The sequence below is a fragment of the Thamnophis elegans genome, chromosome 9 (genome assembly GCF_009769535.1).
Source record: "Thamnophis elegans isolate rThaEle1 chromosome 9, rThaEle1.pri, whole genome shotgun sequence".
Taxonomy (NCBI): domain Eukaryota; kingdom Metazoa; phylum Chordata; class Lepidosauria; order Squamata; family Colubridae; genus Thamnophis; species Thamnophis elegans.
Window position 1 is genome coordinate 42,051,980 of NC_045549.1, and position 15,632 is coordinate 42,067,611.

Sequence of the window (15,632 nt, forward strand, 5' to 3'; positions counted from 1 at the left end):
TTGTGTGTTAGAATGCTCACCTGCAAAATTAAGAAAAAATTTCAGGAGAAGGCTCACTCTGTAAGTACTGGAACTGAGAAGCAATGGAATGACAAGTAGCTTGAGAGGTTTAGTTAAAAATAATAGAGAGATTTTTTTTCCTATTATTATTTATTTATTTATTTATTTATTTATTTATTTATTTAGTGTAGGGCTTCTACAGAGGTATGCAATCATTTTTTACTATTTATTTAGCATACAGTATGGTATACAATGTCAAGGAAATCTATACATTCTAGTCCTGACAGCTTAGATTGCTAGTTCATTCTGTTTGGCGCTTGCATGTCTATCGCTGGTGCTCAGGGAGCGGGGAGGGGAAGAGAGTAGTTTTACAACTACTAGCTAGTAGCCCTTGGATTCCAGGCTCTTCAATCAGTCTAACCTTGCCTTGCAATGCCTTGGTCCAGGTTCAGCGCCAGCTTCGGCTCTCCACGCACACAAACACAGCTAGTTTTTCTCATCAAAATGGTACCCATTCATCTACTCACAATATTGCATGCTTGCCAACTCCTAGGTGGGCAGGAACTAGGGATCAAGTGACAGTAGCTCATTCCATCACCCAGAGCCAGGCTCAATCTGCCAGAGTGCATTTCTGGCTGACAGTTCCAGTGTCATCAAGCCATTGCATCACCACATCCCAATGTCTCAGCGGTTAAAGATGCTGAGGTTGTGAGCTGGAGCTGATAGCTCAAGTTCGAGACCTGAGCTCCACACAACAGGATGAGCTCCCATTATTTGCCCCCAGCTCCTGCGCATCTAGCAATTGGAAAACATGGAAATGCAAGTACATTAATAGGTACCACTTTGGTAGAAGGCAACAGTATTCTCTGCGCCTTTGGCATATAGCCATGCTGGCCACTTGTCCATGGAAATTGTCTTCAGACAACAGTGGCTCTCTCGGCCAAGAAATGGAGATGGCCACCTTGCCCTAGCCTCCACTTCTCATAGTATTGGTTTAATTTTTCTATTACGGAGTTGCTATCGTATATAATAGAAAAATCTTTTATTATGATGGGAGTCAAGAGACTATTTGTGTACTTTGTACACACTGTAGTAGATGGATGAAGATTTGTGCCTGCTCAACAAAAATATGTTGTGTACAAACATTGAATTACAGAATGAGAAAAAGGCATCTTAAGACATCTGTTTCTATTCATTTGAAGGGAGAGAGACAAAGAGGTCCTGCACTAGGAGTAGCACCCAGTCTCTTTCCCTCTATTCAACTCTATTCTCATTGTGAAGAGAAATGGAGATCCGCACCCTCACCACGATCCAGACCTTCCGCGCAGCCCTCAAGATCTGGCTCTCCCAGCAGGCCTGGGAATAGGTTTCCAATCACCCGCCCGAGTGTTTGATTGCTGAATGAAAGTTGTGTTTTATCATTTTTCTTTTGTTCACTAATTGTTTGTTTTGACCTTGCACTTCCCCTCCCCTGTGGTTGTAAGCCGCCCTGAGTCCCCTCAGGGAAAAGGGCGGCATATAAATCCCAATAAACCTCAAACCTCAAACCTCAAATACAGTGGACAGTTTTTGTCAGTTTCATTCAATATTACACAGAATGCCAACTAACTATTTATGACATTGCAAAAAGTACATTTATGTCTGACTGTCGTGGGAATCATTTCGCTTCTATTTTTATTTACATTAAAAGCAAATATATGTAATATATTTTAAGAATGTTCCTTTTAATCCATTGTCTTTGTGATTACAACCTTTTTGTCAGTGATAAAATGTTTTAAATAAATTTCAAACATTCAAGCTTGAGACTCTCCCAATTTAAAATTTACTGAATTAGAAAATACACAAGAATTGCCCTTTTAAAAAATACTGCTATCCTGTATATTGTTAAATCATTATAGTTCTTTCTTATGTACAGCTTTGGGGATGGAGGGTTACAGTCAGTGGTGGGTTTCAAAAAATTTTAGAATCTTTTCTGTAGGTGTGGCCTGTTTTGTGGGAGTGGCTTGCCAGCCATGTGACTGGATGGGAGTGGCTTGCCAGCCATGTGGCCGAGTGGGAGTGGCTTGACAGTTATGTGACTGGGTGGGTGTGACCAACTTGTAAAATGTGGTGAAACTGCTTAGCAACCAAAATGTTGGCTCAGAAATTCTGGCATTTGAAGCACGCAAGTCTTAAAGCTGTCAAGCTACAAGACCCCTGCACCCCTAACCCTTTAGGAAAAAAAACCCCAGAGGTGTTCAAACTTGACAGCTTTAAGACTTTAAGGTTTAGATAGGACTCTTAGAGGCGGGCGGGGTGATTGGTGAGCCAGCCAATCAGTGAGCAGTGGGCGGGGCAAGCGTAGTGCAAACGGGTGGGTGGAGAGACCTGGAACCAGTTCTAAACGGCACGCTAGATTTGTGGAACCTCTTCTATAGAAGAGATTAGAACTGGCAGGAACCCACCCCTGGTTACAGTCCCTTTGAGAAAGGAACATGTTCCTAAAGTATGGGTTTAATCAAAATTTTGTGTTTACTGGCACTTGGGATTTATTAATAAATAAAAAGTAAAGTAACTTTCTTAATAATAATATCAGTAACTGAAAGGAAAAGAGAGCTTTGAAATCATAAACATGCCCGAAATAAAACTTACGTTGAAGAGGTGATAAATAATCTAATACTATTTGCCTGAATAGAAGACAATCCTAAATTTAGTATGCTTCACCACCACCCTATTAATAAAAGCTAGACAGAAAAAACAATGGACAGTTTCATCATCTTGACAAGCTTAGGGATGCCAATTCCAACTCAAATCAATGTAACAGATTTCCTTCCTTTCTCTCTGGCTGCATATTGCAAAATGATTAGGGTTAACTGAATAATTACCTCTCAAATTAATTGCTTGAAAACTAAGTTATCCCACCTACCAAATTCAAATAATTCCCAGAATGCAATGTCACTAACAGAAAAGACTATCATAGAACATATTTCTCTTTCCTTCCAGTGGAAATAACAAAAGTAGGTAGAAAAAAATGGTCATATGTGGGTTAAATACAGTATGTGGGAAATTTAAATCATCTTAGTTAGCTGTCAAATATGTTTTCCTTTATGGAATATTCTTCACTGATAATGCAAATCTGGTAGTTGTTAAAAATAGAATATGTTTGTATGTATGCTAGTAACAGTTTTTCATTGCACGTTTCCCACCCTATTACAATCACAAAGAAAAAAGATTAAAAAGGACCTGTAATCATCTTTGAGTGACATGGTATTTATTTAAATGCAGTTGGATCTTTTCAATAATTATAATAATTTAAGCATGTTAAGCTGCTCAAATAGCTTTAAGAAGAAATTTAGTATACATACTTTACAATAAAGTTCTCACCATTTTCCTGCTGCTTTGTAGAACAATCAATCCAATTGTGCTGATTTGCAGACCAAATCATTTCAAACTGATGAAACATCACTTTAAAATTCCATGTAAAGGGAACAAATGAGTAGATATCAGGAGAACTGTCACCACACCAATCTTCAATCAAGTCTAAAAAGTAAGAGAATATGTTACTTCAATGTGTGATAGAATATTAATCTTAACATTCTATCATGCTGACAATGGTATAATTGAATACAACAAATTATATATGATCCAGAATACCTGTAAAGAAGTTTTTTTGAGCATATATGAAGTGGTAAGTAGCTTTATATACTTCAACTTCAGTCTGCCAAAGCTGTGGCATGTTCCATGTTCGGGGATAAAAGGCGTTAATGTGAAACTAAAAAAAGATATATAAAATAGCTACTGTTAACAATGTAAAATTCACAACCAAAAACTGTAACAGCAAAGATAAAACATAGAGCCATTTAACGCCTTTATTAACTTAAAAATCCTTCTGTTAATTACTCATACAAAACTACCTAGCTGAAAATTGTCAAATGCTCTGATAACAAATGTGTTGAAAACTTTGTCCCAGAGATTTCCTTCTATAAGTAACCCACTGCACAGTGATTTTATTTTATAAGGATAGAAACTATTTTGAGATGACCACATAAAGTTTTTTTACTTCCATCCATGAAAAATATGTGACTATTCAGGAAGCACTAAATGGCTGTAACAGGCAACATAGCATGTTTAGTCACCAAAGATGTAGCTCAATAAAAGTCCCACTGAAATATTTATACTTGAATACTAAACAAAAATCCACAAGCAGAAGAGGCAAACCATTAGCCCTCCTGATAGTATTTCCAGTCTACCCTGATGAGATTGCAGGTAAATCTGCAAAAGGTCCCTCCTCAGGTTTGAGTTACACAGAGTAAAAAAAAACCCTTATTTAATTTGGGAATGATCATTTATATGAGAGTTCCACGTAATCAAGTAATACTATTTATGTGCAAGTGCCAAATTTGGGGAAATTTTTAATCTTTGATGTGTTTTTTTTTCATATGATTATTATTCAAGAAAATATATCATTGTTCGGATATCTACAATCACTTGCTGTTGAAGTATTTTGAAAGCAAACACAACAGAAATTATTCTCAGAGTATGCATATTACTTACAGCTAACATTTCTGCTTCTAAGAGAGTCCGGAACTGCATACTACTGGTAGCATCTATATGTAAAAGTTGTCCTTTAATAGTGGGACAGTAGCCTAGTAAACAGAACAAAACTTGATTTTATGATTATATTTCTCTTCAAAAGCATCAAAAATATTGGAACTAATTGCCTTATACAGTGGTGTATTTCTCTTAAATGGAGATCTTTAAAGGTAGCCATCAGTCCAAAATGTTTTAGCACTGAATGAAGAACTGGATATCATTTGCAGCCCTCTACCAACTTCACGATTTTGAGGAAGTACCTATTTCTAAAATTATTTCATGCATACTATCAGTAGTAAATATATAACATGAACTGAATCAATTTAAAAATAAACATTTTGGATCAAATGTCTATTTTTAATAAAGGAAAGTAATGTGAATATTACAGATAAATTGTGGATGCAACTTTTTGTAGAAAGTTTTAAGAAATACATATTTGTAGACTGTAACAGAGAATGGGAAATCTAGTTGCATCTTCAGTCATCAACATTTTTAGAATTTATTTTGAGAATTCACTATGTGGCTTACCCTATGCACAGAAAACCTGAATCCAATCAGTCTAACTACATTGGAAGACTAATATTTAATCAAAGACTATAAAAATAAAATAATATACGACAAACTTTCTACAATAATATGTGTTGAGATGTATTACGAAATGCTGAGTTTTTAGAAATGCTAATCAATATGTAAGGAACACTACTTCAATATAGTTTACCACAAAGAATATAAAAAAATATTTGCTTCAACTTACCATTTTCAGTGACAGTCATGGGAATATTAACTTCCAAGTAAGAACCTGCTCCAACATTTACATGCACTGCATTCGTTTCCTGCCAATAAATTTCAGAATTAGTTCAATTACTTTTATTAACATGATGTCTTGTTTCAAGCTACTGTATCACCATCATACGTAAAAATTAAAGAAAGCAAATATAGTAGAAATAATTAAACATAAAATAAAAATTAGAAAGAGAAAGGAGAAAAAATGCTGTGCCCTTTGAGTACATAACAGAGCTGTACATATCAAAGCTGTAAAATTAAATGAACAGACAAAAATCTGGAAAAAAGCAACAGTAAACCATTCCATACTCTTCCAACAAAACCCTCTGTGTGTGTGTGTGTGTGTGTGTGTGGTGTGTGTGTGTGTGTGTGTGTACTGTATGGCTATGTATGCATGTATATATTTGTGGGTGTGTATAAACATATACTTTTTATATATAGGTGTATGTATGTATGTATGTATGTATGTATGTATGTATGTATGTATAAGTATGTCTACCGTGTTTCCCCGAAAACAAGACCTGGTCTTATATTTTTGGGAATAACAAGATAAGCACTAAGGCTTATTTTTGGGGGAACACGATTTCAAGGTGATCAGCCTGACTGGGAGCCACACCCTCCCAGCGTTTGCAAAATGGCAAGTGTGTGGGAGATGACATCTAGCAGCAGCTGTACTCTGCTGGCCTCTAGGTCAGCACACTTTGGAGTTGCGCAGCCCATACAGTGCAATTTGATTACATGTCCAAACAGCAGACAGCAGCAGAGGCATGGGAAGGAAGCACACAATCCTGATGCGCCATGTGGGCTGCAGGCAAGCTGACAGACAGTGGGATGGAGTGGGTGGCTAGCTGCAGGGGGCTCGACTCCGCGTCTCTCAGCTTGCCTGCAGCCCGTATAGCGTGTCAGGATCACCTGCCTTTTTGGGGTAGAGCTTATATTAGAGGAGCACTCTAAAAAAACGGGCCAGGGTTTATTTTCAGGGTAGGTCTTATTTTCAGGAAAACATGTGCGTGTGTGTGTGTAATAGTCACTAAGAATCATACTCAGCTTGAAGGCTTTAACATTCTCCTTAACAAGCAAAATTCTTAAATAAACTGACTCAAATCAGTTCTTCCTATACTTTGGCAGATTTCCCCCCTTGTTTTCTTAGAATATGGATTAACATTATAGGAAACTAGAGACTAGACATGTCTCTTTATGTTGGTGTGTCTGTGTTTTTATTTACTTTGATATGAAGCAATATCTTGGGTGCAGAAAAAATATTTTTGATCAATTGATCAAGAAAAATATACAGGCATGTATACCAGGTACACAAAATTAAAAATACAGATTTGTTGGAAAATTCAAGAAAACATAATATTCCAATATGAAAGAATGTTTAACTATACTTTTTGCCTTAAGGCTTTCTGTATTGTACTATTTTCAATACTTCCAAAATTAAATTATAAGAAATATTATTTATAAAAAAACTTAACAGAAAATAATACATGTGTTGCAACAACTGGTGTTAATTTCCCAAGCTTCTAGCTAATGTTATATTTATTTACCCTATTTTTTGTAAAGAGCAAGTCAATAGTAGCATCGGCAATAATATTCATACGTAGCTCAAAAGCAAGGATCTGTCTTAGCTTCCCAGGAATTGGAACTTCTGTAACTTTCATTACTTGATAATCAGGTGGGAAAAAAAATTTCCACAAACAATCCCTAAAAGAAAAATCCAAACAATAACAGTTATACTAAAATAAATGTCAGTCATTTATGAATATTTTCTGTAGTATATTTACACAAGAGCAATACTGACGATTCAGATTCTCTACATGTATATAAATTTACATGTAGGATCAGGATCAACCTACATTAAAAAAAATTCCCATGAATGAATGAGCCAGGTTTCTTGCATCCTCATCAACCACTGAATCTCTATACGTTACTAAAATTCCTCCTTGTGTATAACCTTTAATTGGGTGAAATGGTATATTGTAAGCCAATCATTTCTGAATCAAGGTACTTCAAATGGGGCTAACTACAGAATGCTTTCAAAATCCAAGACCCATGACTCCCATGGAATTAAAATTCAGCAATTTTTATAAAATATTTTATGACATAATACAAAATGTTGTAAAGCCTTTCTTGTTTAGTTTAGTTTACTTTATTGCACTGCACATCATACAAAATTAAATGCCATTTTCAATGTACATTATAACTATAAAAATAAACACACACACATCCTTCACATTCTATATAATTGAAATTGAAATTGAAAACCCGATATTGCACTATACCAGGGGTCAGCAACCTTAAACATTCAAAGAGCTACAAAGATCCTAACTGGAATCCCCCCATTCAATTATGGTTTATGGTTTTATTATTTATAGGCTGCCCTTTTCCCTGAGGGGACTCAGGGCGGCTTACAATATATAGGGAGGGGAGTACAAGACAGTAAGACATAAAACAATACATAAGTAAAAATAGTACACAACATTCATCATTCGGGTGGGGACGGATTACGATCTTTATCCCCAGGTCTGACGGGATAGCCAGGTCTTGAGGGCTGTGCGGAAGGTCTGGACGGTGGTGAGGGTACGAATCTCCATGGGGAGATCGTTCCAAAGGGTCGGAGCTACTACTGAAAAGGCTCTCCTCCGTGTAGTTGCCAGTCGACACTGACTGGCGGATGGAACTCGGAGGAGGCCTACTTCTGTACGATCTGATAGGTCGCAATCGGAGATAATCGGCAGGAGGCAGTCTCTCAAGTACGCAGATCCACTACCATGAAGGGCTTTATGGGTGGTAAGTAGCACCTTGAAGCGCACCCGGAGATCAACAGGTAGCCAGCGCAGCTCGCGGAGGATAGGTGTTATGTGGGCGAACCGAGGTGCACCCACGATCACTCGCGCGGCCGCATTCTGGACTAGCTGAAGTCGCCGGGTGCTCTTCAAGGGCAGCCCCATGTAGAGCACGTTGCAGTATTCCAGCCTAGAGGTCACAAGGGCCCGAGTGACTGTTGTGAGGGCCTCCCGGTTCAGGTAGGGTCGCAACTGGCGCACCAGGCGAACCTGGGCAAATGCCCCCCTGGTCACAGCCGTCAGATGGTGATCGAAGGTCAGCTGTGGGTCCAGGAGGACTCCCAAGTTGCGAACCCTGTCTGAGGGGTATAAAGTTTGGCCCCCCAGCCTGAGTGATGGAACACTAGCCAAATTATTGGGAGGGAAACACAACAGCCACTCGGTCTTCTCCGGGTTGAGTACAAGCTTGTTAGCCCTCATCCAGTCCCTAACGGCTTCAAGACCCCGGTTCATCACGTCCACCGCTTCATTGAGTTGGCACGGGGCGGACAGATACAACTGGGTATCGTCCGCGTATTGGTGGTATCTTATCCCGTGCCTCCGAATGATCTCGCCCAGCGGTTTCATGTAGATGTTAAATAGTAGGGGGGATAAGACCGAACCCTGCGGCACCCCATATGTTAGGGGCCTAGGGGTCGATCTCTGCCCCCCAACTAACACCGACTGCGACCTGTCCGAGAGGTAGGAGGAGAACCACTGCAAAACAGTGCCTCCCACCCCCACCTCCCGCAGTCTTCGCAGAAGGATACCATGGTCGATGGTATCGAAAGCCGCTGAGAGGTCAAGGAGAACCAGGATGGAGGCATGGCCTCCATCCCTGGCTCTCCAGAGATCATCGGTCAATGCGACCAAAGCGGTTTCTGTGCTGTAACCAGGTCTGAAGCCGGACTGGAAGGGGTCTAGGTAACTGGCTTCCTCCAAGGACCGTTGAAGCTGGAAGGCCACCACCTTCTCAACAACTTTCCCTACAAAGGGGAGGTTGGAGACTGGGCGATAGTTGTTGAGAACAGCTGGATCCAAAGATGGTTTCTTCAGGAGGGGTCTCACCACCGCCGCTTTAAGTGCGGAGGGGAAGTGCCCCTCCCGAAGGGAGGCGGTAACAATCGCCTGGATCCAGCCTCGTGTCACCTCACTGCTGTTGGCGACCAACCAGGAGGGACACGGGTCCAGTACACAGGTGGAGGCACTCACAGCTCTCATGGCCTTGTCCACATCCCCAGGGGCAACATCCTGAAACTCAACCCAGGGATGGTCTGCCAATTTATCCTCTTGTGCCTCGGCTGGAGGCGACTGGAAGTCTGGTTCCCCCACCATAGAGTCTCTTCCTAGCACAGGATCTTTTAATTCTACCTGTCCCTAGCGAAAGGGAGTTGCAGCAGAGGGATGAAAGAGCCACATACAGCTCCAGAGCCAGAGGTTGCTGACCCCTGCACTATAACATAGAATTCAATATAGTTACCTCCCTGGGGCAGAATCTGTTTTCCTGCCTATTTGTCCTTGTTTTTATTAACCTGTACCATCTCCCAGATGGTATTAGTTCAAAAAAAGTGTGCCCAGGATGATATAGATATTTAAGAATATTTTGAACTTTCTTAAGGCAGCGGGAGCTATAAAGCTCTTCCAAAGAGGGGAAAGGCAACCAATGATCCTCTGGGCAATGATGTTCACCCTCTGGAGTGCTGTCCTATCTGTCACTGTGCAATTGGCAAACCATACACAGGTGCAGTAAGTTAAAATACTCTATATGGTGTAGGTCACCTGCAGTTTTTCATTCAGTTGTTTCCTGAGAAGTCTCAGGTTGTATAATCTCTGCTGAGCCCTTTTGACTGCAATGTGCTGCAATGTGAGTGCCCCAGGTCAGGTCCTTTTTATGATAACACCCAGAAACCTAAAACTGGCCACTTGTTCCACTCGGTCTCCATTGATAAACAAGAGCTGGATGTCTGATCTATTCCTTCTATAGTCCGCTATAAGCTCCTTGGTCTTACAGGTGTTAAGGACCAAGTTATTGTCTCCACAACCGGTCCACCTCAGCTTGGTGTCAGCCCCTGATGTAGGACTGTGCTATAGACTTCAACAGAGACTACATTCAAGGCAGATACAACTCTGAGTATCTCCCTGAATTTTAAAGAACTTTTCCAATTTGTCAGAAGCTCTGCCATTGACTTCCTGGGAGGAGCCTGCTGGTGGTGGCAGCAAAAAATCAGCTGCCTCCGAATTCCTGGCTACGTACCTGTTTAGAGGATCTTCCATCTGACGTCTTATCAGGTTTTCTTATCCTTCAGGCAAGAAGGAAAGAAGAAACTGTTTTGCTGGCAAATGCTCTTCGATTTTTGCAGCTTTGTGCTTGCAAGGAAAGGGGGGCTAGCCCAAGGCAGAACGGCTGTCCGTGCTGGGAACTTCAAACTGCCTTGTGCAGGACAAAGTAGGTCTCCCCCACTCTGCTCAAAGTTTTGTTTGATTTAATCTTATCACGAGCTGAATCCGTTTACTGCGTGGACAATAATTGTTTATCAACATTTTAGCTTCTTTTCTTTTTCTCCTCCGAAAAATTATTTACTTAGAGGCTTTTAAAATGGCGCCGAGCAGGCTGGTTTCTCCGGTAATAACGAACACTTTTTGCTAATCCTCACAAGAATTCAAAACAAAAGAGATTGCTTATCATATGTTTTGGTTTCACAATAGAAGAATTTTACTCCTTCATTAACCTTGCTTATCTGGAAGTTAAATGGTGATGAATCTGCTGAACGGTCTTGTTACAATGTTTACTCACTGAAAGTTTTGCCAAGCCTTAAACTTCAAAATAAAAGCCTCTTTACTTAAAGCTGCATATTCAGGCAATAGAGTTTTATTAACTGCAGGCAGATAAATTTTGAAATGGCCTCAAAACCAAATATTAACCTGAAGTCGTCACCCTCTACTTCCAGGGGCACATCCTCAGTGCCTGGCACAAAGCTGCAGCCTCCGCTTCCTACGCCCCCTGCTGGGGATGTGTTAACGAAAGAATTTTTCCTGATTAATCTAAGCGAGGCTCTTAATGCACAGACAATTAAAATGGAAGATAAATTTAGAGATAATAGAGAGGAGAGAAAAGAGGAAATAAAAGAAATGAAAGAAGAAATTAAAAGTGAAATAAAAGGACTTAAACAGGAGCTGTATGAGAAATTTGAGGCTAAGGTTGATAAAATTAGAGACGACATGCTGAGTCTTGTAACTGTATTAACAGAACATATTTCTGGAGTGGAAGATACTCTAGAGGTTCTTAATGATGCCAATGCTAACTTGACATTGAAAACAGAGGTGGTGGAACAAAAAGTGGAAAATGCTGAAAAAGAAATTATTATGATACAGTACCGACAAATGGAGTTCGCATTAAGAGTAAGGGGGCTGCGTGAGGAGAAACAGGAGAACCTGAAACAGATCCTATCGGAAGCTTTTGACCACCTGATGGGAAGACCAGGGACCAACCAAGACTGGCAAATTGACAAAGCTTACCGCGTTAACTCCTGGCTGGCAAAGCGGAAGCAGCTTCCTCGAGACATCGTTATATATTTTACTACAAGAGAGCTTAGAAATATGGTACTGCAAGCGTCTTATAACACTAAGCTTCAAATTGGCGGTCAAGACCTGGCTGTTTTGAAAGAGATACCACCTCAAATGTTAAGAGCCAGGAGAGACTACGCTTTTTTGGTCGAAGAACTCAGAAATCGTCAGATACAGTATAGATGGGATGCGCCATTTGGCATCATATTTACATTTGATAAGCAAAGGTACCGCCTCAACTCTGTATGGAAAGCCCGAGATTTTTATTATAATATATTGAAGGCCGGACACCCTGCACCATCTGGACCTAGAGAAAGACCACAAGAAGGACAGGATAGACAGCAAACTACACAACCACCAGACAAGATGGAGCATCTCTCTTCTCTAGAAGTGCAAGGTGCTATGGAACCAAGACCTAGCCGCATGACTACTAGACGTATGGAGAAACAAGCTAAAAAGCAACAGCATCAACAATCATCGGCCATCGATCAAGGAACTACAATAACAAATCTGGAAGCAGTGGGAGGAGCTAGACCTAAGGTTAAACAGGCCGTGCAGGAAGCTCTAAAAATGCTTCAACCAACCAAAGATGACAACTAAGATTTTAACATGGAATGTCAACGGACTGAACTCTCCACAGAAGAGGAAGAAAATATTTCATTATCTCAAACAGTTTAAGAACGATGTAATTTGTTTGCAAGAAACTCATATCAAGTCAACTGATCAAAAATATTTGATCAACTCAAAACTTGGTCAACATTTTGCAGCTTCTGCTATGGAAAAGAAGAATGGTATAGTTGTATACTTAAGAAAAGATATGAAAGCTGAATTAATAGAAGCAGATCCCTTCGGAAGATATATTGCTTTAGACTTAATCTTAGAAGGGAAAAAGACATTACTTTTGGGAATTTATGCTCCAAATCAACAGCAAGATAGATTCTATAGAAATCTTCATGCTAAATTAGTACAGTGGGACTATAGTTCCTGTATACTATTGGGTGACTGGAATGGAGTGATAGACACTAAGAGAGATAAGAAGATTTCCCGCCTAAATACCAAGATGCGAGCAAAGTTACCCAAATCTTTCTTTGACATTATGGATGATTTTGAATTGAGAGATATTTGGCGAGAAAGAAATGCAGAGGAATATGACTTCACTTTCTTCTCGGACAGGCATCAATCCCTCTCAAGGATTGATTTTATTCTAACCACTAATGATTTGCTTTCTAGGGTCAAGAAAACAAAGATTGCAGCTAGGATCCTTTCGGACCATAACCCAGTTTGGATGGAGTTGGGAAGGGTAGTGCAGGCAAGAAGGTCTTGGAGATTGAATGAAAACTTATTTAGATATGAAAAGTATATTAATGATTGTAAAAAATTACTATCTGAATATTTTGTTTTGAATATGAATAAGGGTACATCTATGGAATTTGTATGGGACGCAAGCAAAGCGTATATGAGAGGAGTTTTGATGAATATAAATAAAACACATAGAAATAAGCAAGGGTTAAAACGAACAGAACTGGAAGAGGAAATTAAGAGAAAAGAGCTGGAGTTAACAATGAACCCAGACGATACAAAGGTTAAGGAAGCTATTAACATATTAAAATCTCAATTTGACATGTTGATCTCTGACCAGGTAGCTACTAATTTATTATATGCAAAACACAATACTTTTTGTAATGCAAACAAACCTGGCAGATGGTTAGCTTATCAGATTAGGAAAAAAAGGAAAACTCGAAATATATCTAAACTGATTTACAGAGGGAAGGAGGTGCTTTCTGGGAATTTTTTACAGAACTGTATAAAGGGGATAAAATTAATGGTTTAGACATAGACAAATATTTAGACAAAGAGAAAATACCTTCAGTTAGAGAAGAACACAGGCAAAAATTGAATCAACCAATAACCTCGGGGGAAATCCTGCAGGTAATTAAGCAATTAAAGTCAGGGAAAGCACCAGGTACAGATGGCTTGACAGCGGTTTACTATAAAAACTTACAGTTAGAAATGGTAGAACCTCTTAGAGAATTATTTAATATGATTCAAACGGAAGGTAAAGTCCCTCCATCTTGGAAGACAGCGTTTATATCTTTGATACCCAAAGAAGATCAAGATACCACTCAACCCAAAAATTATAGACCTATTTCATTAATGAATGTAGATTATAAAATTTTTACTAAAATATTAGCAAATAGGTTAATGTTGGTCATTCAACAATTGATACATACGGACCAAACAGGTTTTATACAAGGGAGACAGATGAAAAGTAATGTTAGATTAATTATTAATGCATTAGAATATTTGGGAAAGAACAACCAGATCCCTGCTGCGTTTATATTTTTGGATGCTGAGAAGGCCTTTGATCGAGTTAACTGGCAATTTCTGCTGAAGATACTGCAAAAAATGCAGATAGGAGATAATTTTTTACAGTCAATTAAAGCAATATACCAACAGCAAACAGCACAAATCATAGTCAATGGAAGTTTAACAGACTCTTTTCAAATTGGAAAAGGTACAAGACAGGGCTGTCCTTTGTCCCCATTATTGTTTATTATAACTTTGGAAGTATTGTTGAATAAAATACGGGGCTTGGATGGTTTAAAAGGGATCAAGATTAGGCAGCAAGAATATAGAGTCTGCGCTTTTGCGGATGATTTGGTCATAATATTGGAACAACCGCAGGAATCCAGTATGGTTTTAATGAATACGATTAATCAATATGGTCAAGTGTCGGGCTTTAAAATAAACTAAGGAAAAATCAAAATATTAGCTATAAATATGAATATTAAACAAAAGGAAGAATTAGGAGTGATGCTAGGATGTGAGGTAGTTAAAAAAGTCAAATATCTTGGAGTTAACATTTTAACTTCAAATGGGAAATTATATAAGCATAATTATGAACCACTTTGGCATAGCATACAGACAGAGATGAAAAAATGGGAGAAATTGCACTTATCTTTGCTGGGTAGGATAGCGGCAGTGAAAATGAACATTTTACCAAAATTTTTATTTCTTTTCCAAATGTTACCTATACTTTAAAAAGATGCGAACCTTTTAGAATGGCAGAAGGGTATCAACAAATTTGTGTGGGCAGGAAAGAAGCCGAGGGTAAAGATGAAAATAATGCAAGATGTACGTGAGAGAGGAGGATTGAAACTACCTAATTTAAAACTATATTATGATGCAGTGGCATTATCTGTAATTAGTGATTGGACTCATTTAACCAATGATAGAATATTGAATATTGAGGGACACGATCTGGTATTTGGTTGGCATGCTTACCTGTTATTCAACAAAAAATTGGATAAGAATTTTAAAAGTCATATTTTAAGAAATGCTTTATTGCGGGTTTGGAAGAAATACCAATATAAATTAAATGACAAGATACCCATGTGGGCAATTCCTAGACACGCAATTGAAAATATGAATACAGCACAAAAACAGGACAGAATTACTTACAGACAGCTTCTTACCTCGGAAAGGGGGGTATTACAATTAAAATCTTTAGAGGTATTAAAAGAGGAGAAGGTAGTTCAAACATGGTTCCAGTATGGGCAATTACAGGCTAGGTGGAAAATAGACCAAAAAATTGGTTTTATCCAAGTTGAGGATAATCTGTTTAAACAAATAAGAGATCAAAGCTTAATGCATATAAAGAGGATATATAATGTATTAATACAGATGGATTCAGAAACAGAATTAGTTAAAGATTGTATGATAAAATGGGCTCAAAATATTGAGGAACCAATAATGTTGGATACATGGGAAAGAATCTGGGTAAGAAATGTGAAATTTACACAAGCTCAAAATCTGAGAGAAAATTTTTACAAGATGTTCTATAGATGGCATTTAGATCCTAAAAAGTTGGCTTCTATGTATCCGAAT

General features: G+C 38.8%; 1 protein-coding gene across 12 annotated transcripts in view; it reads right to left on the bottom strand.

The window, feature by feature from the left end:
* Nucleotides 1–15,632, bottom strand: part of KIAA1109 (KIAA1109 ortholog) — a 206,367-nt gene that overhangs the window by 139,119 nt on the left and 51,616 nt on the right. For all 12 annotated transcript variants that reach the window (XM_032224446.1, XM_032224439.1, XM_032224444.1 and 9 more), the window contains exons 11-15: nucleotides 6,903–7,059; nucleotides 5,327–5,405; nucleotides 4,534–4,625; nucleotides 3,634–3,751; nucleotides 3,364–3,519 (exon numbers count right to left, since the gene is read on the bottom strand). In XM_032224446.1, the coding sequence (XP_032080337.1) occupies nucleotides 3,364–3,519; nucleotides 3,634–3,751; nucleotides 4,534–4,625; nucleotides 5,327–5,405; nucleotides 6,903–7,059 (602 nt within the window). The remainder of the gene's footprint in view (nucleotides 1–3,363; nucleotides 3,520–3,633; nucleotides 3,752–4,533; nucleotides 4,626–5,326; nucleotides 5,406–6,902; nucleotides 7,060–15,632) is intronic.